Source organism: Pholis gunnellus, assembly GCF_910591455.1.
Source record: "Pholis gunnellus genome assembly, chromosome: 15".
NCBI classification, from domain to species: Eukaryota; Metazoa; Chordata; class Actinopteri; order Perciformes; family Pholidae; genus Pholis; species Pholis gunnellus.
In genome coordinates this window covers 8,424,088-8,448,666 of record NC_136542.1, presented here as the reverse complement: position 1 = coordinate 8,448,666, position 24,579 = coordinate 8,424,088, and the positions used below count along the sequence as shown (strand labels likewise).

General features: G+C 42.4%; 1 protein-coding gene across 1 annotated transcript in view; it reads left to right on the top strand.

The window, feature by feature from the left end:
- Window positions 1-1,698: 1,698 nt before the first annotated feature.
- dph6 (diphthamine biosynthesis 6) overlaps window positions 1,699-24,579 on the top strand; it is a 53,740-nt gene continuing 30,859 nt past the window's right edge. The window contains exons 1-5 of the mRNA XM_079175108.1: window positions 1,699-1,798; window positions 2,246-2,337; window positions 3,187-3,371; window positions 16,018-16,091; window positions 17,115-17,233. Of these exons, the coding sequence (XP_079031234.1) occupies window positions 1,776-1,798; window positions 2,246-2,337; window positions 3,187-3,371; window positions 16,018-16,091; window positions 17,115-17,233 (493 nt within the window). The 5' untranslated portion in view covers window positions 1,699-1,775. The remainder of the gene's footprint in view (window positions 1,799-2,245; window positions 2,338-3,186; window positions 3,372-16,017; window positions 16,092-17,114; window positions 17,234-24,579) is intronic.

Here is a 24,579-nt window from a genome sequence, read left to right as displayed (position 1 = left end):
TTATCCCCATCGCACCAACAATATGGACATAAAACGCTTTTTTACATCAGCAAAAAGCTGCCACAAATAAAACCGGAGCAACACACCTCTTTATTTGTCTGGGTAATAAAGTACATAAATTAAAACTGATAAGTGACAACATTTGCATGAGTCATATCCTATGAGCCTGTGCTTTAATGGAAATGACTAGAGGCAGTAAAGCTGTATTATAAAGTATAACCCACAAAATTGAAGGTATATGCTATATTAACGAGTTTACCAAACTGAGGGACAACCAGACCCAGGTGCCCTGCTTTCTCCAAGTCAAGGCCATTTTTCAAACCAACAAGTCAAAGAAACATTTTCAAAACTATATCACTCATCCTGTCAAATGAAATGTCCAAGACTGAAACAAATTTATTTGTGGTTGTTTGTTGTCGTGGTGCATGTATTGTATTTTGGTCCACCTGCCCAGGGACTGATGATGAATATGACCTGTCAAGTAAAGTGTCTCAATAAAATACATTAGACGTCATTGAAGTATATATTTGTATTTTAGACGGATCAAATAATAAAAATAGTATGGTCCATGTTAAAAGAACTAACATTTATGGGTTACTTTAAATGTACTGTATAAATAAGGAAGCAATCAAGCAAAAGAACAAAGGAAAATATAGTTAATTGAAAACATCTTTTATTGACTCACCTTTTTGTAAAAATAAAAAAAAGAATCATATTAAAGATGTGCACTTTATCAAGAAAATCCCTCCATTAGAAAACGGATGCCTGTTCTCAGTCTGTACCGCCTGTACCAGAAAACAAATGATTTGCATCTGCAGGTTGTAGATGTTGCCATATATTCAGGATGAATAAAACAAACAAAAACTAAAAAGGGAACCTAGTTAAAAGCAATGGGATGAAGAGACATCTCTCTCAATTTTGTACACTCAAACAAAATCAGTTGCCTTTAGCCTGCTTAGGGGTAGAAGGTGATGGAAGCACACAAAAGCAGTGCAATTATTCTGCTCTGGCACAACAACAGAGAGCAAAAAGAGCATCAAAGGCTTTCCTCTGAGCAAAATAGGGCTCCCTCAGAGGAAAAGCACAACCTGTGCGTGAATACCATCTCATGGACGTTTGGTCCTCTCTTGAGACACAGGAGGCAAAGGATGTGTGTCAGTGTCAGTATTAGAGTTACAGTGCATATCCACTTTGATTATGTTATAGTAAAGTAATATTTTCCTTTTTTTTGTGGTAAGTTTATGAGAGCTGAAAAAACCCCAAGATGTAACATTTCACATATGAAATGTCCAAAAAACACATTTTAAAGAAAGAAATCATGTAAAATGGTTTTAATATTACAGGTGAAATTGCTGCTCTCGTATTTGATGTCTTCTTTTTACTCAAATTTAACATGAGGAGTTAAAATTAGCATTAAAAATAAAGCACATATGCACACATGCCCACTGGGTCAAACTGCATAATTGCTGTGTGCTGTTGTGTTCGTTATTATTATTACTTTATTTTTACTTATTTTATTTTTTGCATATATATGTCTACATATATACTGTATATAAAATTCTAATTTGATAGAAAGAGAAAATGACGAGGACCGATTTTCTATCAGGCATATAAGAGGGCAGCTTGATATACAGAAGGGTCCTTCAATAACCCGGAAGTCAAGCTCTCACATGTTGTTGTGTACATGCACCGGTTGCTAAGCGCGGTTATCACGTTGAGTACCTGTAAAGCTAATACATTTGTTGTCATTAGTCTGTTGAGCAAAATATAAGAAGATGAAAGTGGTCGCGTTAATCAGGTAATCGCGTTTCTTTGCTGTAACTGTCTCACCGTTCTATCACTGATTCTTTTTGCTAACATGGCAACAGCTAAATCTCAGATGCATTATTGTCAACAAACGGTAGATAACGTGTTCCTATGAGGTGCAAGGTGTTTCATTTCGCCTCTAACTGTGTTCAAAGCCATGATATAACACATCACTTTTTAGAAATCCAAAGTTATTGACTATAGGGGTGTTGACAACGTTACAAGAGTAGCACAAAGTAGCTAACTTACTGCATGGTAAAGAATATAGAGCATCCTCAGTATAGTAACTACATAAACAGGTTATTCATCACTGCATATTAATGCGGCTGAATCACATTCCCAGACCGCTAACCGTACACCCCTGCTAATGTATAGGTCTGCATCTTAATGATTCTCACACCGCTTTACCTCAGTGCCTGTTTCTCATGCTGTGTTCCAGTGGAGGCAAAGACAGCTGCTACAACATGATGCAGTGTGTTGCTGCTGGGCACCGGATCGTAGCTCTGGCCAACCTCCGTCCTGCCAACACAGGTGAGGGAGATGCTCTGCAGGGGTTTATGATCTACAGGGGCTAGCTGGGCTATATGGGCCAGCCAGCTGCATTTCTGTGGACCAAGACACTAAGAACTTTACACAATCGAAGTACTGCAGAACTATATGCACTGTGTATCCCACAGAAGGGTTTGTAGCATACTTTAGCATGCTAAAGACTATGTAATGAGTATCTTATGAGTTATATTATCTTCCAGGCCACACTGTTCTCCTGTCATTTATAATGTACTATGGTCCAAAGGTAAATGAATAGTAAAAACACAATTAAATAAATATTCATAAGAAAAAAACAGCATAAGCTAAACAAGATACTAAAGTGTAAAACATTTGAATATATTGATAATACTTTCATCACTTTTAAACAAAATAAATATTAATGTATTTTCATTTAACAGATGTTATTTCAAATGCCTAGTCTGTATTTTTTTACAGTGAAAATTGTATTTAATTGTCTATGAATAAAATGAATGACTATTTCCATATTCATTTTAATTAAATATATTTATTTGCTTCATTTATATGATTTTATTACTTTAATTTATTTTGGCCGTCTTGGATCTTAGTTTAACTATTCAGTATTTAGTTTTAACAGCTCAGGAGTCCCTTTTAACACAGGTAGTTGTATCCTTGCCGTTAGCATATTGTTGTGTAATGAATGGTTTACATTGTAAATGTTATAGTCCTCCAGTTCATTTATGTAGTCAGATTTTATCTAGCTACTATTTAACAGCTTTTCCCCATAAATTGCAACATCACATACTGTTTATTACTGTCAGCCACATGATCAGTAGCTAATCACAAGTAAATATCTTTTCCCCATTGCCACAGATGAGCTGGACAGCTACATGTACCAGACAGTGGGCCACCAGGCCATAGGGCTGTATGCTGAAGCCATGGATCTGCCCCTCTATAGACGCACCATCCAGGGCTCTAGCCTGGACATCAGCAGAAACTACAGTGTGACGGAGGGGGACGAGGTGGAGGATCTGTATAAGCTGCTGCACCTCGTCAAGGTAGGCCTCTTTGTTCCCACCATTCGTGAGAAGTATAGGACTTCATCCTCTCAGCACCACGGCAGAGTGGATGCTGCCTAACACTCAGGTTCAACCCAGGTCATTAGGATATTGTATTGCTGTATATATCTATTATTGTTATTACAATGTGAAGCACAAACAAGTACAAATTGCTATGTATTGAACATATAGGGCCAAAGCAGACTTAGTAGTATCTACCTGAGCAAAGAATATAATACCTCTCCATATTTGTATGTGGTAATACAAGCTTTTTTGTTCTTTCTTTACATAGCGTACGTGGATGTTATTGCATGTCAGTCTCTTTTGTGCCCCACAAGCAAGCTAACTGCCGCTGCTCTGCTCTGCACTCATACGGCGGTAACCGCTGATAATGCCGATCAATTAAAAAGGTATAATATAAGCACAGACCTACATATGTATATACCATTAAACCATTTTTTAAATGGATTGTGGAAGCAGAGTAGTTGTACGAGACTTTTTTTGTACGACTCAAGTCAAAATGAACAAATTACATCAATTAATAAAGCATCCGATAATAAATCTGGAATAAAAAAAAATCCTAATTTTATTTTCACATGTGATATGAGATTCTTCACGTAGTAATGAAATATAAAGTAGTCTTATTCAGAATAGTGTTATAATAATCATTGCAATGCTGCATCATTCATACACTACAGTCATCTTTTTGACTCCTTGCCACCACTGACATATGCTTGACTGCCTTTTTAGTGAACAAGCTCTCAGAGCACTACTAAACTTCTCATCTCTGCTAAGGTTCGTGACATATGTCACGCTGTTGAGATGTTTTACAAGTCATTCTCTGTGGATTCAGACTCACTTTGTAGCCCATCAGCAGTGTCTCACTGAGACCCTGCTTGTCTAGTTTCATCTGGCCTGCTGTACACAAACAGTCCTTAGCACCTATTGCAAAGTGCAACCAAGCTGCTCCGCAGATGAAAACGCTATGTTGGGGCTTTCCGTCTGTCTTATTTAGTATGTCTCGGTTTTACTTTCAAAGTGGAGTAAGTTTTCTTTTCATCTTACTAATAGTGTGCCAGTTGTATCAGTTAATGGAAGTTTTATGTGTGAAGTTAGAGAGAGGTGCCCTTCAACGACTGGCTTCACAGGAAAAAAAATCCTTTTTTTTTTTTTTTTTTATCTCACTTGACAGAAGATCAGATGCAAAAATTAATCACCAAATTAATATTTCATCAAATACCACTTTTGCCAGGACGTTGAAAAAAAAAATATTCATTTGATGCCCAAATTATGTATGAGACCTCGGTGGTCTGATGTGGTTGCGGGGTGGCTGACTGACAGGTTTGAGACAATTGCGTGTTTGTTTAACACACCGCTGGCACTGCCTGCCCACCTGACCGCCTGCAGCCATGAGGAAGCTACCTGGACGCACACTTCAACAGCTCTCGCTGCTGTCAGCGCAAACAGGGTGTGGGATTGATCCCGTGTAACACCTTTTCCTCTCTAAACCCCCACACAACCTCATATTTTAGCTTGCAGCATCAAAATTGAAGAGCTTCTTATGGGGTGGTGGATAAGAGTTTGTTGTTGAGTTTGGAGTTGGCTTGACGTGGTGTAAATGAGAGAGGGGGATGGGGGGGTGCTTGTTTAGGTCTGTGTGGAGACATGTTCATCCAGAGCTTAGGGCCGCTCCAGGGCCCCTGCAAGTCTGCACACCACCTGGGTGGCAAGGGCCAGTCAGCCTGCCTTCAGGGCATTTTGCGCCCTCTGCCTGACTTTCTTTGTCATCTTCTGTATAAATCGCAGGCTTTACACATGCAGCTACATGAGAACGCTTTTGTTTGTGTGTTTTTCTTGTGAGTATACGCACACATCCAGTGCAATTTCTGTTTTTTTCAGTCAAATAGTGGACATCTAGCTGGTACGTGATGCAATATACCAAGTCTGCCTGTGGAGAGGTTTCTAATTGCAAAGGGCTGCTAATTTCCCATTTCCAGGGCTTCTCTGGTCTGACCTCACCGGTCAGACGGGCCATAGATCAGGGCAGTTGGACTCCCATGGGGCCCTCACGGGCTAGCAGACCTCCAGTCGTCTCCCCGTTTACCCCTCTCACCATCATCAACAGACCTGCACCATAAACAACAGGCTTCCTCTCTCTCTCTCTCTCTCTCTCTCTCTCTCTCTCTCTCTCTCTCTCTCTCATACACTGAGTGATGTCAACCATAACAATACAACTTTCTTATCTCAAATTTCAAGTCACTGCTCTCTGAAGTTGCTTTTTTTTTAGCATTCTGGCTAATCGGCAGGTTTACTAACTCGTACCATTTGTACCACATTGTGAAGGGTGGTCAACTCATGCAAGTCATTGCATCCCCTATGATTTAAAAACCTGCACAGTTCTGTCAGAGCATCTGAGATACCCTCTTAAAAAGTCATGGATTGTGGTCTCATTCAGTTGCGTTCAACACATATACCTGGTTATCCAGGTAGTATTATTCCACCATAAAGTTTGTGGTGTTGTTGATTAGTGAGGAAAATGACGGAGGGGGGAGAAAGAGAGAAGAAACACTTCTTTTGATAATGAGCTGCTAAATCACCCTTACTGGAAAGAACAGTTTTAGCATGAAAAAAAAAAAAGTGATCTGTTTAGAAAGTGTTATATTTTGAAAGATTCTTTCTAGCAGTTTGAATTAATTAGAAGTTACAAGATTAGATTTGGCAAATGACACTTGAGCATAGATGAAAGCATTTTTTTTCCCTCAGATCCGGAGTTGATGAGTTTTAAGTGGAGATTCTTCCCACCTCCTCATCTGCAGTGCTGGCAACAGAGCCGTAGCATGAGCCAACAGTGCCATCTATGGATCGTTCCCAGATGCTGACGAACCAAAGACGCTCTCTACACTTTGGCCCGTCGGAGAATGTTTGGAGCCTTCTAAAAGATTCAAAGGGAGAGATCATATTCTTCAGAACCATTGTTGATGGAGGGGGGGGGAAAAAAAGTCCAATTATCATAGAAAAAATGAGCCGCCCATCCCCTGGCAGCAGTTATAATGGCAGAATGACAATGTGGCCCTATCCTTGGCCCCTTTGCTCTCATCGCTGGCTGTGTATGGCAGTGTGTCTTTGAAGTGTGTAACCTGATAGACATGCAAGCCACAGCATACCCCATCCCATCCTGCTAGGTGCTGATCTTTGAACCAGCTCTTTGAGGGAGAGAAATAACAGTTGTGTCAGCGGCGGGGGGGATTGTTCCCTTTTGCACATCTATGGCCGTAAGGGTATATTTTTTTTACAGAATAGGTGAAGTCCTCGGGTCCTCTGCCAGGCCACAAAGGCAACCTAGAATATGAACATTGTGTTCGTTTGCTGTTTAATTACTCCCCCTTTTTCGTGTTGAAGTATCCTTGTTTTTGCGAATTTAGAAATTGGATTTCTTCGGCTGTGTGTCCATACTTCATGTGTGTGGTTGGGCTGCTCTCCTCTGCTGTGATCTGCTCTGATGTGTGATACAGATCAGCAGTGTCATTCACCTCTGGCTGTAACGCCAGTCCCCCCGAAGGCCTGCAAAACCCCTCATATTAGTCATATCACATCCCTCAAGTCCTTTATCCTTCTCTCTGTGCGCTGTGACCTGACACAGTGGCTCTTTATGCCCCGTGACCCTGCTTGTGTGTGTGTGCGCACACATGTGCACACTCGTGTGTTCAAGGTCAGGTCAAATCGGGCCTCTGTTACATGATAACAGGACTATCTCTGTTCTCCTTACACACCTCTGCCTCTCTTTTTGCCCCAGTTTGCCTTCTTTCAACACGTTCCCGCAGAAAGAATTACTCGCACTGTTCTCATCCATAGACACTCTTTCTCTCTCTGCCAAGTGCAAACGACTTGATGTTGCACGCAAGCAGATGTTAGTGTGTTTTTATTTTTAAGATAGTTTACAGCATATAGAACATCCCGCAAAACAAAAATGTTGTGACCTGAAAGTAGCACAGGCTATAGGGCACGGATGGCATTGAGTTTTTTGGGAAGATGCAAAGGGAGTTTCATTCACTTGATGTAGTAATAGATAATACATAAAAAGATAGTGACTCCAATGCAGCAACTCTGCAACCTTTGAGCTGATGAATGAAGACAAAGACATTTAAGCTCATTAGAGTGATGAGGAACAATAGATGATATCTGCGCACACGGTCCTTTCTGCCAGCTCTAATTAGCAGCACTGTGACATCTCTGTCGTGCTGAGACCCGGCTTTGAGAACGAAATGTTACTTTCAAATCTAATTTCTTATCATGTAATGCGTTCGACTTTTGCAGAAAATTTTTTGTTTTTGGATAACTGATATCGTGGGTCAGTTTTTTTTTTTTTAATCTTATCAAGCCAGTATTTTTTTTTTCTCGGAGATGTCCGGGAAAAATCTTGGAAAAGTGCAGTGAGACCTTTGGCCTTTGTAGATGAAACATTCCCTTCCATTGGTGTGTGTTAAAACGCCGTGTTTTTAGTGAGATAATCCTTTTCCTAAACCCCCCCCCCCCATTCCCAGATTCTTCTGACTTTCTATTACACACACACACACACTCCCCCCCCCCCCCCACCCTCTGTCTCTACCGCCGCTCCATTATCGACATCAGCAGACAAGAGCGGGGCCCTCTGAGATCGCAGAGGCAGTCTGTCCACAAGTCCAAACATTCTTTTTCATTCCTCCCTCTCCCTCGCTCCTTCTCTCTTCCATCTACTGGCATCTTTTGTCTCCATTGTGTTGTCGTCGCACTTTCATCCAGACCCTTCAGAAGCCCGGCACTGAGTTGTTTGCGAGTGCCCTGATGGAGGTGTATCCTGCTGCGAGGAAAAGGAAGGAGAGGGATTGAGGGAGAGGCGAAAAAGAAAAAGGAGTAGAGAGAAGAAGAGAAGGAGGGCAGGCTGGCAGGCAGGCGGGCGGAGGAATCTCCAGTTGAACCAGGAGCTCTGTCTTATTGATTAGGGAGCTGAGGTGTTGTTGAGGAGGGGTGTGAACTATGGAGGAGGGTGGGGGGGGTCAAAATCAAACACGCAGCCCTTCTCTGATTACCAGCATGGTGCAGCATTAGATGTACATCGGGGGGTTCAACAGGAAAATGGATTACTTTAAAAAGCTGCTTAATACATAAATCATGACCTCTGGGGTCACAGCGAGGGTTTAGGAGATCGGATCAATAACAGAGCTAATGCAAGCTTGTTGTAGCTGGTTTGTGGTGCAGAGGGACCTCTAAATGGTGTTATTGGAAGTAGCTTAAAAGCGTTCTAAAACCAATGGATAATCACTTTGTAGAAAGTTTTCTGTTATTACATTTTCAGTGCAAGTTTGGAGCGTTGTTCTTGAGGATATATTTCAGCATGAGCTCGTATAGATTCCTTCAACCAGCTGTCCCTCTGTGTCGCCTCTCCATGTGATAGCCATTGTTATCTCTTCCTTTGGTCTGCGACGGCTCGTATTTATGTTGGTCGACACAGTGGCAGTGGGGTTGAGATTGCAGGCTTGTTTTGCACATGAGGAAGGATAGCATTAGCGCTGAGATAATGGCGCTGTGTATTGTTCGCTGGCCGTGTGGAAGTGGTGGGACAGGATCTATTAGACGCAGGCCCATTTCCCTCCAACTGACGCTAACAGTCCCCACAAACATTAGATAAAGAGCCTAGCCTCAAGCCTTTGTAATTTGTTTGTATTTTTCTGCTTAATGTACTTTGCTCAATCTTGTTTAGCGATGATGGAGGCTGATAGCCTTATCTCGCCTTGCCAAGGGCATGAACCACTACCACTGCTTGGTTGAACATTGTTCCAATGAAGAATGTGTGTGTGTGTGTGTGTGTGTGTGTGTTTATGGTCTTTTTTTAGGTGATTTTTGTTTTGATGCTGGATGAATTGTAGATGTATCTAGCAGTTTTTTGCAGTTTCAAATATTGGCTAATATGTTTTGTTATGCACTAATGTAAGTACGCCATTATGGAAAGTACAATACAAGAATGTATCTTTTGTTTGATTGTTCATATTAAAAGTTAAGGGAAATAATGTCATCGTTTTCTAAGCCTGGCTGACCAAATTTGATTTCTTTTTCCTTTCAAAACAACCGCAACTTTTGATCATGAGAGATGTATTGTTACTCTCTTCACTTGCACCCTTGATGAAAATATATTTTTGTTTGCTGTCTGCTTTCTCCTCAAGACAATTTCAAGTGAATCTGAAGGTATGAAGATAGATTTACACTTATTACTCCTTTTGGATTCTAGTTGTTTTTACTTTGCAGCCCCAATGGAAGAGTGTAAAGGATAATCCGGCTAGTCACTGTGGAGGTTAGACTTGTAATAAAACCTTTTAAACTCATCACCAGTACTAACAGCTAGTCAGGTATCTAGCCGGTATCAGAACAGACAGCTGAGGAATAGTGCGAAGTCTTTCAACTCCCTGCCATTCATCTCCTTCATAATTAATAGGGCTTTTATGTATTGTTTTGTGAACCATTCCCCTCAAGAACTATTTGTGGCAGGCCCCATCACCTCCCGCAGTCATAACCAGCCGTAGAAAGAAAAAAAACTGTCTGGAGAGTGGGTTAAACCAGCATCACTGCTATATTTTCCTCCAGTCTCTCTCTGGGGAGGGAAGGGGGGGGGATGTCTGTTGGAGCTATGGAGGATAGAGGACAGGAGAGCCAAGATGCCAAGAGCCTGGAACCTGACCTCACCAGAAAAACATTTACATTTGGAGTGTGTGTGTGTGTGTGTGTGTGTGTGTGTGTGTAAGCCAGTTCTTGACTGTGTGTATATACATGGACGTCAATACATGTGCGTGCATACACCCTGTGGACTAGGTGGTTGTTATGGACCATGAAAAGCAACTGACATCGTTTACCTCTCTGTGGCATGAGACTCCTTCTTTGATTCTGTCCTACTTGCCTTCTGGAAGCAGCTTCCTGTCTCTGAAGCTCAAACACTCTTACCTCAGCCAAGTGGGGAATGTTGCTATGACAGAGCTGGGATTATGACTTTATGTATTTATGCCCCGTAGTAAACTGTTGCTGAGCCGTATTAATTGGAACAACTTATCTTTTTAACGGTGAGACCATGAATGTTTGGAGGAAGTTACATGATTTCTTGTCTTCTTAAAAAAAAATCCCATAGAGGCACAAAGTGTTGAATGTAGAAACAACCATTAGAATATTGCATTTAATAAGAGCCAGTAATTGCTAAATGTGTTTGCCTGAATTGCAAGTATTCATGGACATACAGTACATCGATAAACAACCTTATGTCTCCCCCTTGCTTCCTAACATTTAGTTTTCCATTCCTGTAGATATGGAAAGCCTCCTTGTCCTTGGCCTGCTGAAACTAGGGCTTTGTGCTTGCTTTGGCCAAGGCCCTCTACCTCCCTGCCTGACGACTGGCTGGACCTGTGTTTACATAACCATATATATCTGAGAGGAAACTCGTGAAACGTTAATCTCTCTACTTTTTAACCCTGATGAATTTCTACATTTTCCAGCTGTGCGGCATGGCATATTTATGCTCCGGCTCTATCGCTGAAAACAGCTCTGTCATTGTAAATGAATCACTATCCCAAGACTAAAGAGTGTGTGTGTGTGTGTAAACTTTAGGCTGGGAATTGTACAAATACAAACTCGGCATGAAGAGCTGCAGTGGTACTTCCATGAATTTAATTTAGCTCCTTTTTTTTCATTCCTCTCTGGACCCAAATCAGTGCAATCCGGCCTGTCACTTGTCACATTTCTGTGGGCTGATAAGCGTCCCTCAGTCATCGCGTTGATGAGACAGTGTCTCGTGTCATATCCTCTGGTCACACCTGCACCGTGGCCTCAACGAAGGATAGTACTTTCCCCTATTCTGCTTCCTCTCTCCCCGTCTTGTAACTCTGACCTGCATCATCTCAGCAACCGGGGTATTTAGGTTTGTGAGCAGCTGGCTTTGTGTGCAGTTTGTTTTTCTTCTTCCACCACTCTGTATGGTTGAGGACTGATACGTGGTGAGTCATCTCAGCCCATCCACGAGCACAAAGAAAGAGCCCCGTCTTTCAACAGCTGCTTCAAACAGACAGCACCACCAATTTACCAAAGGGAATGTCTCTGAAAGCCTTTTAGAACACAAGTTTTGGCCGGTGTTTGTTTTACAAAGACATTTGCTCAGCTTGCATGTCCATTTGTTGCTTTATTTTGATGGCTCAGACATGGCACATAGTGTTATAGCCTCAGTATATATACGCAGCGTATCATCTTGTAAGCAGTGGGTGTAATTTATAACATTATAATTGGCCAAAAATGATATCCTGCACCTTGCGTTCACCTCTGCCACTTCCTATCACTCCTTTACCAACTCCGGGAGTCACCTTGGAGTGTAACCGTGCAGAATGTTAAAGAGGAAGCTGATTTAAAACAAATAACCAGTGTCTCCTCCTACTAAGCTCACACTAAGCTTCCTGTCAGTTTGGCATGTCTGAGTTGTCAGGACAGCCCAACACGCCCCGGGACTATGTCCGCATTACATTAAACACAATCGCTTGACCCTAGCTGGCCCTATCCCCTGTACCACATCTACTCGAGCTACTACAACAAGGTCTAACCCCCTCCCCATGTTCCCACCGTGTAGGGGAACAGGGGAGAACAATTCCATCCCATTACAACAGGCCCAGAGCTGATCTAATGGAGAGAACATTAAAACCATGTCGCGTCCAGTCACTTACTTGATGGGTCCTGAAAGAGAGGGATGGAGAGGAAAAGGAGTGTTGGAGAGAAGGGGGAAGGGATAGGAGGCTGTGCGTGTCGACATGACAGTGCGGATGCGGCAATGGAAAGCTTGTGATGGTGCCCCGGTGCCCTTGAGCAAACTGTCATTCAAACCACTTTAATTAATTTCTCCACTTTGTCTTCTTCCCCGCCTCCCTGACATCACACAGACGCATATTACATACACGAGGCAGGGATATAATAGAAAGTACGTGTCAACTACTTTGGACTCGATAAAAAAAAAGAGTATTTTGCGATGGAAATATGTGGCCTTCGTGTCTGTAAATACCAAGATCTGCCAAAGCTGGCTTCCTAGTTGTCAGAGCAGGCATTTTGGAAACCCACCATTTTGCAAAATGGAGCTTTGTATTGTTAGGGTGTATAATTAAGACCTCATTGTGACAGCCATTGAGTGAGAGCTAATGAGGGTTCTGATGTGTTCTATATGAATATGAATATTGAATTTTTAATATTTCATGGCTTTCTAATTGCCTTGGTTGCTGTAAATGGTTTTGAACGTTGAATACGACCCGGACTAAATGTGTGGCATGCATAAGTACCTTGAAAAGCTCTGAGCTGATGAAATAGCCGCAGTCTCAAGCCGAATCCTGTGCTTTGATTGTCGCGTATGTATCTTTGGGGCAGATGCATATCTTGACTCAAGGCATGTCTGTGACTGTGAATACATTTGAACCACTCTTTTACTCCCTTACTAAGATGAATGTATATATAATTACAAAGTATATCACACACACTACCTTGATATAGAGTTTAATGGCCGCATCGTTTCTTTGTGGAGCATGTCTGCTGGCCTTAATCTTCCCCACAGCTGACATCTTAATAACTCAGTCCTCTCCATCCATTTCCACGGGAGACATCCGGATGTGGGGGAAGGATTAGTTTAATGAATTTGACAATTAGTAACAGAAGTTAATGACTGCATGGGGCTAAGTACCCTGATGGACATGGCTGGGGGGACTGAGGGCTTCCATTGCTCTGGGCCATAGATCCTCATTAATAGCTTTTTCTGCCTGCTGGAGAGGACAGGGGAAGCCAGGCCAGGCCTTTGTTTAGTCTGCCTCTGACGGGGCTGCTACGGGGTTGCACTGTTGCACAACGCCATGCCAGAATTAGTCCCGCTCTGGGCGTGAGTTAATGCAGGGCCTCGGGTCCTGGATCAGGTGAAGCTTCCTTTAATGAGCCGGGGTCATTACATGTTGGAAAAAAGAAAAAAGTGACACGGGATCGGGGCATGCAGGGTGCTCTTTCTCTGGATCTTGTGCCAACAGTCATGAAGAAAGAAAAGTGGCTCGCGGGTCACAGGAGTCCTGTTGACCTCTGCCTTGATTTATCGTTATGTTAGCTTCTTACCCGGATCCCACTTCTAATGTAGTCAAAACATCGTTTATCCAGATAGGTCTCATAAAGATTTTATTATTATTTATTATTATACTGTTCTTCATGAGCTACCTTGTCTCTTTGTCATGTATCTCCACTATAAACCATTTTGATAAATTTTTCAGTTATCATAAAATCAAAGTTTGCATTTTTTATGGCGTCATGAATACACATGAAACAATTCCCATAATATCCATCAATTCAGATTTATACTTACATATACCACTTCTTCGCAATAATTTATCCCACCTTTCCCACAGAGAATGAGAAAGACTAGAATTTCAAAAATGTCGCCCAGAGCAGCATTAGCTGCCCCCTCACTTCTGCCCGTCTCCTGGCGATAGCTATAAGAGCGACGAAAACATAACCACATCCAAAAATAATCATTTTCCCAAAACTCTTTGCCAAAAGTTCTACTACCTGGAGTCTCCATTGAAAACACGGGGACGTGTGAGAAATGTGTCCTGTGTTATCATTAGCGGTGAGTGTGCTTGGGTATTATAAGGCCGCATGGTGTGGTGTAATGTAATGTAATGCCAGTGAAAAGAGACGCCATTTAATTGGTCGAGCCGAACTTCGGAGGCCCGAGTGCCTACAACAGTCTGCCTCCAGAGAGAAGCGGAGAGGCAGGAGGGAAACACAGAAACACAAGACGAGGACGTTGTTTGCTGATGCTCTGTTATTCTGTCAGGCCAAGTCTGGTCCTGCCAAGGCACCAAATTGGTGTTGATGTAGCACACTCCTTCAACACTTCCATTTCTATCTCTTTTCCTCTTTCTCTCTGTCTCTCCTTATCCCACTTTTTACCTCCTAATATGCCTCTTTAGGAAGTGACAGTTGTATTTAGGGAAAAGGTTATCATTGTATTAGAATAGAGTGCTGGCCCTGAGGCTTACCTAAAATTACATGACACTGCCTGCAGCCCGCTTCGCTCTGTGCTGGGCTGAAATGTTATCAGTCTGACTTAATTACTGTCACTGGCCAGTGAAATTGAATGTAATGTATATTCCGGTGTTGGACACGGTGAGATATTAAAACTTGAGCTCTGAATCCTAAGATCTGAGCATCTCATGGTGTTTAACTTTGGGTCAAAGAGTTAAATTCTGGTTGTGTATTTGTCCGTATGTGTTTAACTTCAGCTTTATAACTCACATCCTCTGCTGCACCGTAAACACCACACATGCAAGTAGCCACTCACACACACACACACACACACACACACACACACACACACACCCACACACACACAGAGCACATCCTTTATCTGATTAGCTGGCACGCCTACAGCTGTGTGTGTGTGTGTATGTGTGAGGCACAGTGCGTTGCAGCGCAGTGCCGGGCCCCAGGCAGGGCATGGATTTCATTTAGGAAAGTATCAAAGGTTTACACGCTGTTCGCTTTAATCAGCATGTTTATCAGGCAGAGAAAAATTGCAGGAAGGGACCACAGGGAGAAGGAGGGGTGGGGGGGGGGGGTATCTTAAGGACCAGTAGCCAGGGAAATTGATAATGGCTACAAGGTAATTTACTGGAGACTTGTGCATCCCTCCACTGCTTCTACCCTTGCCTCTCATTCTAATTACAGCCCATGTAATGTTCTAATGAATCTGCAGGTGTGTGTCTGTGAGGGAGGGCACGGAGGTAAGGGGGAGGGGGTTGTGCAAGTATGTCTATGTATGTGTACGAACGTGCACTGCCTGATTGCACTTATGTGTGTTTTTAGTTGCGTGTGTGTCACTGCGGATCAAGCCCGTGTTCGTGAGAGTAAGATTGAACTCTTCTCAGGGCTTGTGTCAGTATCTCTCGAGTGCATAGTTGTCTCACTGTTTCTGAAATACGAATAGGATATGAAAAGCAATTAGATTAGCCCTCAGCAATATTAAAGATACATGCCACTCACAGACACAATGCTTCGCTGATACTTCAAGTTGTCACTGCGGTTCTGTCTTCCAGCCGGGCTGTGTGTGTGGAGGATGGAAGCTGCGGCCAGACACACTCATCTCCCGCTCACACTAGACCGCTGATAAGGTCCAGGAACTGCGTTTAGTTGTGCCGCTGCCTCTTGTCGCACACCCACATGTACGCATAAACACACACGTTCGCTCACACGGCCATGTACGCAACCCTCCGGGGGATCTGGGCTGGACCATAGAGGCCTTGATACGACCAGAGTGTAAACATCCCCACAGGATTGCGGTCCGATGAAAGGAAAGAGCCAACAGGAATCTGCTTTCTTTGTCTGTTTCAGTCTGTGTGTGTGTGTGTGCGTGTGTGTATAAGTTTACATGTGTTTGCGTGGTTTTGCCCAGATAACACTTTTGGAAACCACTGTAGGTTGAGCAAGGAGTATTTGGGGCCCATGGGACGGTGACATCATATTGTACATCATACAATGCACGTTGCACATGCCGTATAACGGAAGAGGCGAGAAATCTTTGCGGTTAACTTTCCTCCATCTATCCCCCCCCCCCACCCCACCACAGGAAAAGGAGGGTGTCGAGGCAGTGTCTGTGGGGGCCATTCTCTCCGATTACCAGAGGGTCCGCGTGGAAAATGTGTAAGTCAAACACAAACGCACATTCGCGACGCAGAACACACTTGCTAACTAAAGTGCACGCACACACGCTGCGTCGAGGCCTCTGAACTCGTGTGACGCACAAGGAGGAAGAGATCACATCCTCTTTAGTCGCCGTGTGTTCCAAACTTGGACTGGTTTTGTTTAAACACACACACGCTGAGTTTTGTTTATGCCATTTTATTTAGACAGCTTTGGTTTTTATGGTGCGCCTCTGTTTTTTTATGGAGCAATGATTTCAAGAGAAGGAATGCAACTGATAGTTTCATAATTGTCATGCGATTTTGTTCAAATAAAAAACATTTTCCCATTATGGGTATGGAGTTATTCGCAGAAAGATCGGATGGGGTCCTTGTCCTTGTGACACAGATCGCCTTTCTTACTCTTGTTCTTGTTTTATTCTTCCTCTCTTTGTTTTTCCTTTGCCCTCTTTCGTCTCGTCTTTGTTCTCTCTTGTTCTAAACTTACACAGACTGGACATGTTGCAGCACAAAAGCTGCAGTATCGTCTTATAAACAAATCCGTCAGTCAGCTATTGTTTCCCCTTTTAAATGTGAGATGCACACACATAAACATCTCACGCATTTCTTGAGCAGCAGAAATTAGTGTGCAGACGTTTTTGAGTCCAGTTACTTGCTGTGGATGTGTGTGTGTGTGTGTGTGTGTGTGTGTGTGTGTGTGTGTGTGTGTGTGTGTGTGTGTGTGTGTGTGTGTGTGTGTGTGTGTGTTTCACACGCTTTATGCAACAGAGAAGCCACAGCTTAAGATGGAGTTTTTTGTTTTGTCTTTGAGTAAAGCCACTGGCAGTGGATTGCAGGTGGTAGCATGTCGTGTGGGTCTGTCAGGGTGGCAGCCTTCCCGCAAATAGAGAAGATTCCCAGGCCAGTTGGCTTTGAAGTTGTTCTGAACTGGCAAATATTCAATATTAACTGCTTTTGCATTTCTTTCTCTCTCTCCACAACCTACTGCTCTCTCTCTCTGTCTTCCCTTTCACCTGTTCCCCAGATGTTTGCGGCTAGGTTTGCAGCCCCTGGCCTACCTGTGGCGCCGAGATCAAGAGTCCCTGCTCTCCGAGATGATATCATCTGACCTCCATGCTGTCCTCATCAAAGTTGCCGCCTTCGGTGAGTTTGTGTCTCACTCTTTTGTGTCTCAGACCAATTTTTTATTTTTTTTAACTCTCTTTTAACTTTCTCTGAAAGTGCCATGTTGGTTAAGTGGTGTTTGGCACGGAGATAGAAGGGACAGAATTTGGATAAGTGAGTGATAGGAGGAGGAGAAAGGGAGGTGTAACCAGAGAGAAAAAGAGAGACAAGCAGAGTAATGCCCTAATCATTAATCTGTGGCTTAGCAGCTGTGTTGAGACTTGTGCCAGCGGCGGAGGTATTGAAGCAGAGAACAATATGAAAAGATAAGAAGCACGGAGGGAGGAGGTGTGAGGGAAGTGCGCAGTGGTGTTGGGTGGGAGGGGGTACGGAGGGGGGAGGGGTTGGCAGTCGAGAAATAATCACAGGTGATTGCCCCTCACATTAATGCAAGCTGTCAATAAGCGACGCATGTCCCCCATTGTGTGAGAGAAACACTGCATTCTCTGCCTATGCATAGCTGGGAATACGTGGTCCGTGAAGCGAAGATTAAAATCTCTCATTTACGTTTTTTCAACTACTTCGGCACTGAGGGAAGAGGTTAATGTGGTGTCACCTGCTCTCTATCTGCCTGTTTTGGAGCCGGAGGACAGGAAGATCAGATTACTGAATAACGGGAGTTAAAAAAAAAACAACCCCTTTTTCTTTTTCTTTTCTCTGGTACATGACGTTAAGAATCCTACCTGTATCTACTTGACAGTGCAGCCGGATCCCCCTTTTGACGGTGCCAGTGATAAATGATGATTATGGCTACAAATGGTTCTTTTTACTCTCAAACTACTCACGGCGATAGATCATCATGTAGACACTGTTTACGTGCTGTTAAGTGCTTGTTGCCACCTTTGGTTGCAATCAGTCGAAAAGGGGTCCACGGCTGACTGATGACCCGGAAAGATCAGCCGAGCGTTCGAGATATTCTGCATGTCTTTCAACGCTGCTCGAATAACCTCTCATGGAATGCACTTGTGAAGCCATTTATCTTTGGTACTTCATTTGCTGGAACCACTTCTCGTTTTTAATGATCTCATGGTAAAGGACTTTTTGGTAATGAATAATAGGATTTGTCAGATGCCCGTCAGAGGAGGGATGATGTCAGAATCCATGTTTTCTGTGGGATTCTGCAGGGTAATAATTATTGTTTACCAGACAACCCGATAAGATCTAAGTCTGCATTTTGTATTAACTGATCAATCAAAATCCAAAATTACCCGTCTACCATAACACACATATAGAAAAACAAACCACACCCGTAAGACCTCAGTCACCTTGTAACCCAGCTACCACCGCCAAGCCTTCAACTCTAAACACAACTTTGTCTAAAAGCAAATTCTCAACATTTTTTGGAAGATTATAATTAGAAAGGAAAGTCACCTCGGGTGCCTTTGAGTGTGTACCTTGGCCTCCCACTGTAGGTGTTTGTGTGAGTATGTGTGCATGTGTGTTTTGGCTACAGGTAAAAGGGAAAGATCTTATCAGCCCTGACTCCTCACCTGTCCCGAGGCAGTGGTAATTAGAAAGGAGAGAATTGAATAGGGGTGCAAGCGCCCAAGGCATTTTAGGCTGCACTCACATAATTGCAGCTTTGGTGGGAGCAGGTCTGAGCAGTGAGGTGTGCTGTTTAGGGGAGATTGGGTGACAAAGGGCGTACCTGGTGGCCTTTGGTGTTTGCGTCTGTGTGTGTGTATGTGAGCGAGAGAAAGAGATTTGGAAGGATTTACTGGTGCAGACCTCATGAGGAGAAAAAAAAAATGAAACTCTCACAGGGCATAGGTTAAGTCTGCGCCTGAACTGACAGCTAAAACGGCTTATGATATTCTTTAGTAGTATGAAATGGGTTTTGGTGGGCCCTGAATAGTGAGAAGTCAATCAAGATTAATATTCCTTCATTAGGCACTCAGGAAGACAGGTGGAAATTAGCAGTGAATGGATAAAAAAAGGAAAAAAAATATTTTCTTTCTTAAGGAAGGATGTATTCCTTGATGACAAATCCCTGCAGTGAAAAGACAGCTGTCCAAACGCAGGATGATCCTCTAAGTGAATTCTCTAGAAGTGTTCATTTGCGTGCTGATGGCAGCCTAAAATCACAGAAGAGAAAAAGAGGATTTTAGTCTTTGAAGATGCCAAATTGCATGTAGTGAAGTAAGTTCAACTATCTGAGTCTAAGCCTACGAATGTCAGAAAATGCTTCTAATTAGCAAAAAAAAAAGCATTTCTCTGAAAGGGGAAATGCATATTTTTGTTGGGAAACTGTCTCTTTATAATACAATATCTCTTGAGCTAACCGTGGTAATTGGCCATTCCAAAAGCTAGTATTAAATATTCATGTCATTAGTTAATTGATTGATTAGTGCAGGTGTATATGAGGGCACAGGATCAGCCGTTAATTGGTCGTCAGCTCCAGAGATAATTGCCATGTGCGAAATCAAGGTCTATCCTCCGGAAAACCTTTTATCACTCTTGATCTTCTACCCTTCACACGAACATAGCCTTTGTGCTATGAAGAAGGGAATTTATGTCACAAATTTGCTTTCACCGATCACCTCACCCACTTAAAGACGTGGAATATAATTTAATATTTACTTAAAAGACAATTAATGTTCAAAGGCATTTTAACATTGAAAGCAGTGGATTGGCAATTTAGATTTCTGTTTACTGAAGGAAACAAGCAAATTACAACCTGTTTTTTCCATTACCTATTGTATATTTAGTAATAATCTATAGTGCCAAGACATCAAGATATGACTTCTTCTTTTTTTTTTTAAGGAAACACCAGGCAGAAGATATTTCTTACAAGATTGGAGCATGATGATCAGACAGTACATTAGTAGCCTCTGCAAAAAGTCAAGATGCAATTTACTCCTGGAATTAAGTGTGCTGTCCTCTAACCCAGGCCAAATTAACACTGTTATCTGTTGATGACACGTTCTGCACCACACTAAAGCTCTAAGGCCCGACCTATACATTTAAGGAGGTTTTAAGTCCGCTGCAGTGAATGATAGACTTGTTTCTTTTTTTAGGTTATTAGTTTGAGAGGGGTCACATGTTCAGCCTCTTGCTCAGGGTTGAGTTCATCAGCTTTCTATTGAGTCAGATCATAAAAATTAAAAAAATGAATAAAAAATGAATAAAAAATGTATGTTTGTTTTATAAAACACAATGTTTTACTATCACAAGGCCAAGGTGACGTCCTCAAATCACTTTTTTTAGTCCAGTTAACAGTCTAAAACCCAAATGTATTAGCTTTAATATTTATTATAAACCACATTTTGAGGATTGGCCGTTGAGAAATATTACACCAGGCAATGTTTAGCATTTTCTCTTAAAAAATTACTTCGCTTAATTAACAATCAAAATAGTGAGCAGTCATTTCAACTTCAAAACTTTCCCTTTGTCTCATTTTCCTTCTATCATTTCTTTTAATTTTACGTATTTATGGGGCATTTCTTTCTGCATTTATTAGATAGCATAAAGTAGAGAGAAAGAAAGGGAATAGAGCCATGAGTCATTTTTATTTTAAAAGCATTTTTTGTTAGGTTTGATGAAATTTACATCCCAACAGCAATCAATAAATCATAAAGCTCTGACAAAAAAAAAGGGTGGCGGTTGCAGACCTGTAATAAGCCAATCATTTCATTCGACCTCGTGAAATCATTGGATGGCCTGCCGGTCTGTCTGTCTGTCTACCTACCTGCCAACCTGCCAACCTGCCAACCTTCGTGCACTAACAACAATGCGCTGAGCTCCTCTCTTCTCCCCCAACGCTCTCTAGTGGACTCGTCCTCCAGCCAAAGTCAGTTTCATATGTTTTGAGGGAGTGACTGTCGAGAGTGGCCTGAAGGGAGGGGGCGGAATTCTTTCAAAATTCTGCTTATTCTTACTGGTTTCTCCAAAGTTGCCGACCCCAGCTTTAAGTACCTGGACAACCATTTTACCTGCGTGTCCTGTTAGCCGCTGTGACCGTGATCTTTTCAAGCATATTTGATGTTCTTGACCAGTCAGACCAATTAGTTCAAATGTAATGGGAAGCAATTGTTTCTTTTCTTTTTTTCTAACCACCTGTTCTGTAAAAAAATCCTTTATCTGTAAAAATGATTTATTCATTTGCACAGGTTAATTATGTGCGGGTTAAGTTCTGTATGGTTGTAAGTACTCCCAGTTTCTCCTTTTTGATTTGTTGAACTGAAAGGATTTCATCTTGATGCGATTGCTACACAATTCATGCTGCCTATTATTCTGCTCACAGGAGCTGAATTTCAGATAAGAGCCTGACAAATTTCACATATAACCTTAATCTTATCATCCTTTGTACGGTGCCGCCTCCCTCCCCTTCTTTCTTCCTCTCTGTTCGTCATTTCTCTCTCTTGCGAAGATTAGGTGATAGTGAACAGCCATTGTTTTGGCGAGGGTCTTTGAGAGCGTTGTTTAAAGGCTGATGCAGCTCACCTGCTAGGGAGGAGATGCTTATTTCATCCTTTTAAAGGCTAAAATGTTACACATCATGAATCCAATTTTCTCTGCCTTTTCTCTCTGAAGGCAGGGATTAAAGCCGAGCTGTCAGCTCGCACGATCTGCAGACAACCCTGCGCTCAGCTCAGCTCAGACAGTATCTAGAATCTCCCGGCTTTTAATTTAGCATTAGGCTCAGTAAGCAAAATCACAAGCAGTTTCAATTAAATAGGCAACTCGCTGCTGTGGGTTTTCATGAATCAACCTCCTCAAGGTGGGAAAAGGCCAATCATGATCGTTAAAAAGAATTAGTGCAAAAGTGTGCTCTGGAAATAATTGCCATTGACTTCTTTAAGAGTAGTGGGAGCAGCATTTTCTATTGAGTTCAGAAGGAGAATGTTTTTTTTTATTATCTGAAAGCTTTGACTTTGGGTCCAAGGATTGACTTCAAAAAGCGAATTTCTAAGCAGAATCAAAGGATTTTCCAGATTCAACTTGTTATTGTAAACTCTCTGCTACAGGATTACCTAGCATTGTGTCTTATAATGTTCTGCATCCAGTTTTTTTAACATCAGTTTTTCATATCAGTCATATAAAAACTAACTTGAATGCCTAAATGGCTCTTGGTTTACTTGTAAACTTTTTATTCCTGGCTAATTTCAAGGCCCTAAATGCCAACAAGGTTTTTGAAAAATGCTCTCCCTCATTACTGGGCTCCCTGGTTTTAAAGTTCACTGAATTTAATTGGAGTTTTATAGGATAATATGAGGTAAAAAGCCCTTTTAAAGGAGAGCCATTTCTCTCAGTCTCTCTTAGGGAATCTCCTCTCTTTCCAAAGTGCAGTCTTGCTGTCTCTGGTGGCAGACTAATGGCAGCTTCTAGTGGGCTTATTTGGGTTTAATGTGCCATAATGAGGTTAGGTAATTGGGTTTAGGTCAAGTTGTAAAACAGGTTCAGAGGAGACAGAGATGTGAAGATCATGTAAATGAGTGCTGTTGCATCGCTGATGGCTCACACCAGTGGCTACTCAAAGACTTCTCAAAGCAAGTATTGTACAAGTGCAAGCTTATTCCAGCTATCCTCGTTTCCAAACGGTTTCAGTAACCTTAAGTCAGTCAGGAACGTCAATTAAGAAAACACTCATACAAGTGCTAAGTGGTCTTGGGAGAAATACCTCCACGTTAATGCCATCTTTGTATCATTTTATCACTCACTCCTGTCTTCCTGGATTCCCATCGTCCCCTCCTCGTAAATATCATATCAAGTATCATATATTATTTAAGAGCAGGGAAGTTAATGAACGTATTAAAAAATGTGGCGTCCCCTCAGCAATTTGGAGCCAATTATTAAAATTTGTTAAAAGGCATGACTAATTAAAGAGGATATTTAAATGGAATTGAATTTTAATGCTTTTTTTTTTTTTTCCCGCTCCTGCCTTATTACCTTTGTGGCAGGGTTAAGATGAGAGGATGTTGAGATTAGATATTCTCACACTAATTAAGACCACGGATCCCCTGGGAAGAGAATAAGGGTCTGCTCACTCTCTCCCTCCACACCCTTTCTACCTTCCCTCTCTCCCTCCGCTGTGGCCCTCTGTCTCTCCCCCGTCGTGCTGGACTATCGCGGCCCGGAGGAGAGAGACACAGCTGGGATTAAGATGAACCCAGGATGGGATGCCGCGTCCTTCCTTCACGTCCTCTCACCCTTTCCTCTTGTCTCCCATCCATTGCTCCGCATGGGGCCCACGGATGACACATTAACCTTTGAGGTTGTCAGGCCATGAGAGAGGAGACATTCTCACATTGCGATTAACTTTGTTCCTTTAATTAAACACATGAACGTGCCGATGAATAGGAATAGAGGAGCTATGGGTTTTCAGAGAAATGATTAGGGACAATTCAGCAAATTTCTTTTATTGCGATGGCATTACTGTCACAACTGCACGCCACTCCATGTAGGTCATTGGTAACTTGATAATGATTATGTCAATCAATTAAGAGGCAGCCACAGAAAAAGGAAAATGTTGGAGGATAAGGCAAGCCATTGTCGGCGACCGTTAAGATTGTTGGGTTCCAGTAACTTTGGCACGAGCATATAACACCGTGGTTTGTAATTTCCTAAGATTTAGCATTTTAGAGTCATGTCCTGTTATGTTTTCTAGTCTTTGTAGAATGCACCTGGTACTCTGGGCTTTTGTTTTTTTTGTCGGAACAGTGAAGAATGTACAGTAGGAAACGTTCCTTGTGAAAGGAGTTGTTTACAAGGTTGAGATGGAGTTCAGCGCGGCGGCGTCTGAAAGACAACATCAGGATTTAGTGTCACTAAGGAGTAAAACCCTACAATGCTCAACAAGCTGAGTAAGTGTTTACCGTTTAAGTCCACCGTTTTTATTCCTGCTAATATGTACATAAGCTCTAAATAGGACTGATCGAAGTGCTAATCTTTAGGTGAAGCTACGGCCTACATTCGGATATCTTGTTGAAAGGGCAGCTGGGTATGGCAATGGATGTTTTACTTATGTTCGTGGTTGGTTACTTGTTTCGTGTTTTGTTTTTTTGTCTGGGGAGTGAGCTTGTGTTTGAGGAGTGTGGCACCACTGGGTATTCATACAAAGCACTCCAACCTTCACTTCCCCTCCTTCTTTTCTCTCCCATGCCTGTGAGTCACTTCCATGCACCATTTCAGGGGAAGGGGAGTGAAAAAGGCAAATAAACAAGATCTCTTTCCAGAGTTTACATTCTCAAAGGGAACTAGATGAGGGGGCGGCGGGCGAGGGGGCGTGGGGGGTCTGCGGCCAGCAATTGAAAACTGTTGCCCTTACCCGGAGAGATCTGTGTACACTACTTGCAAAGTCAAACAAATAGATCCAGGGAGCAGGT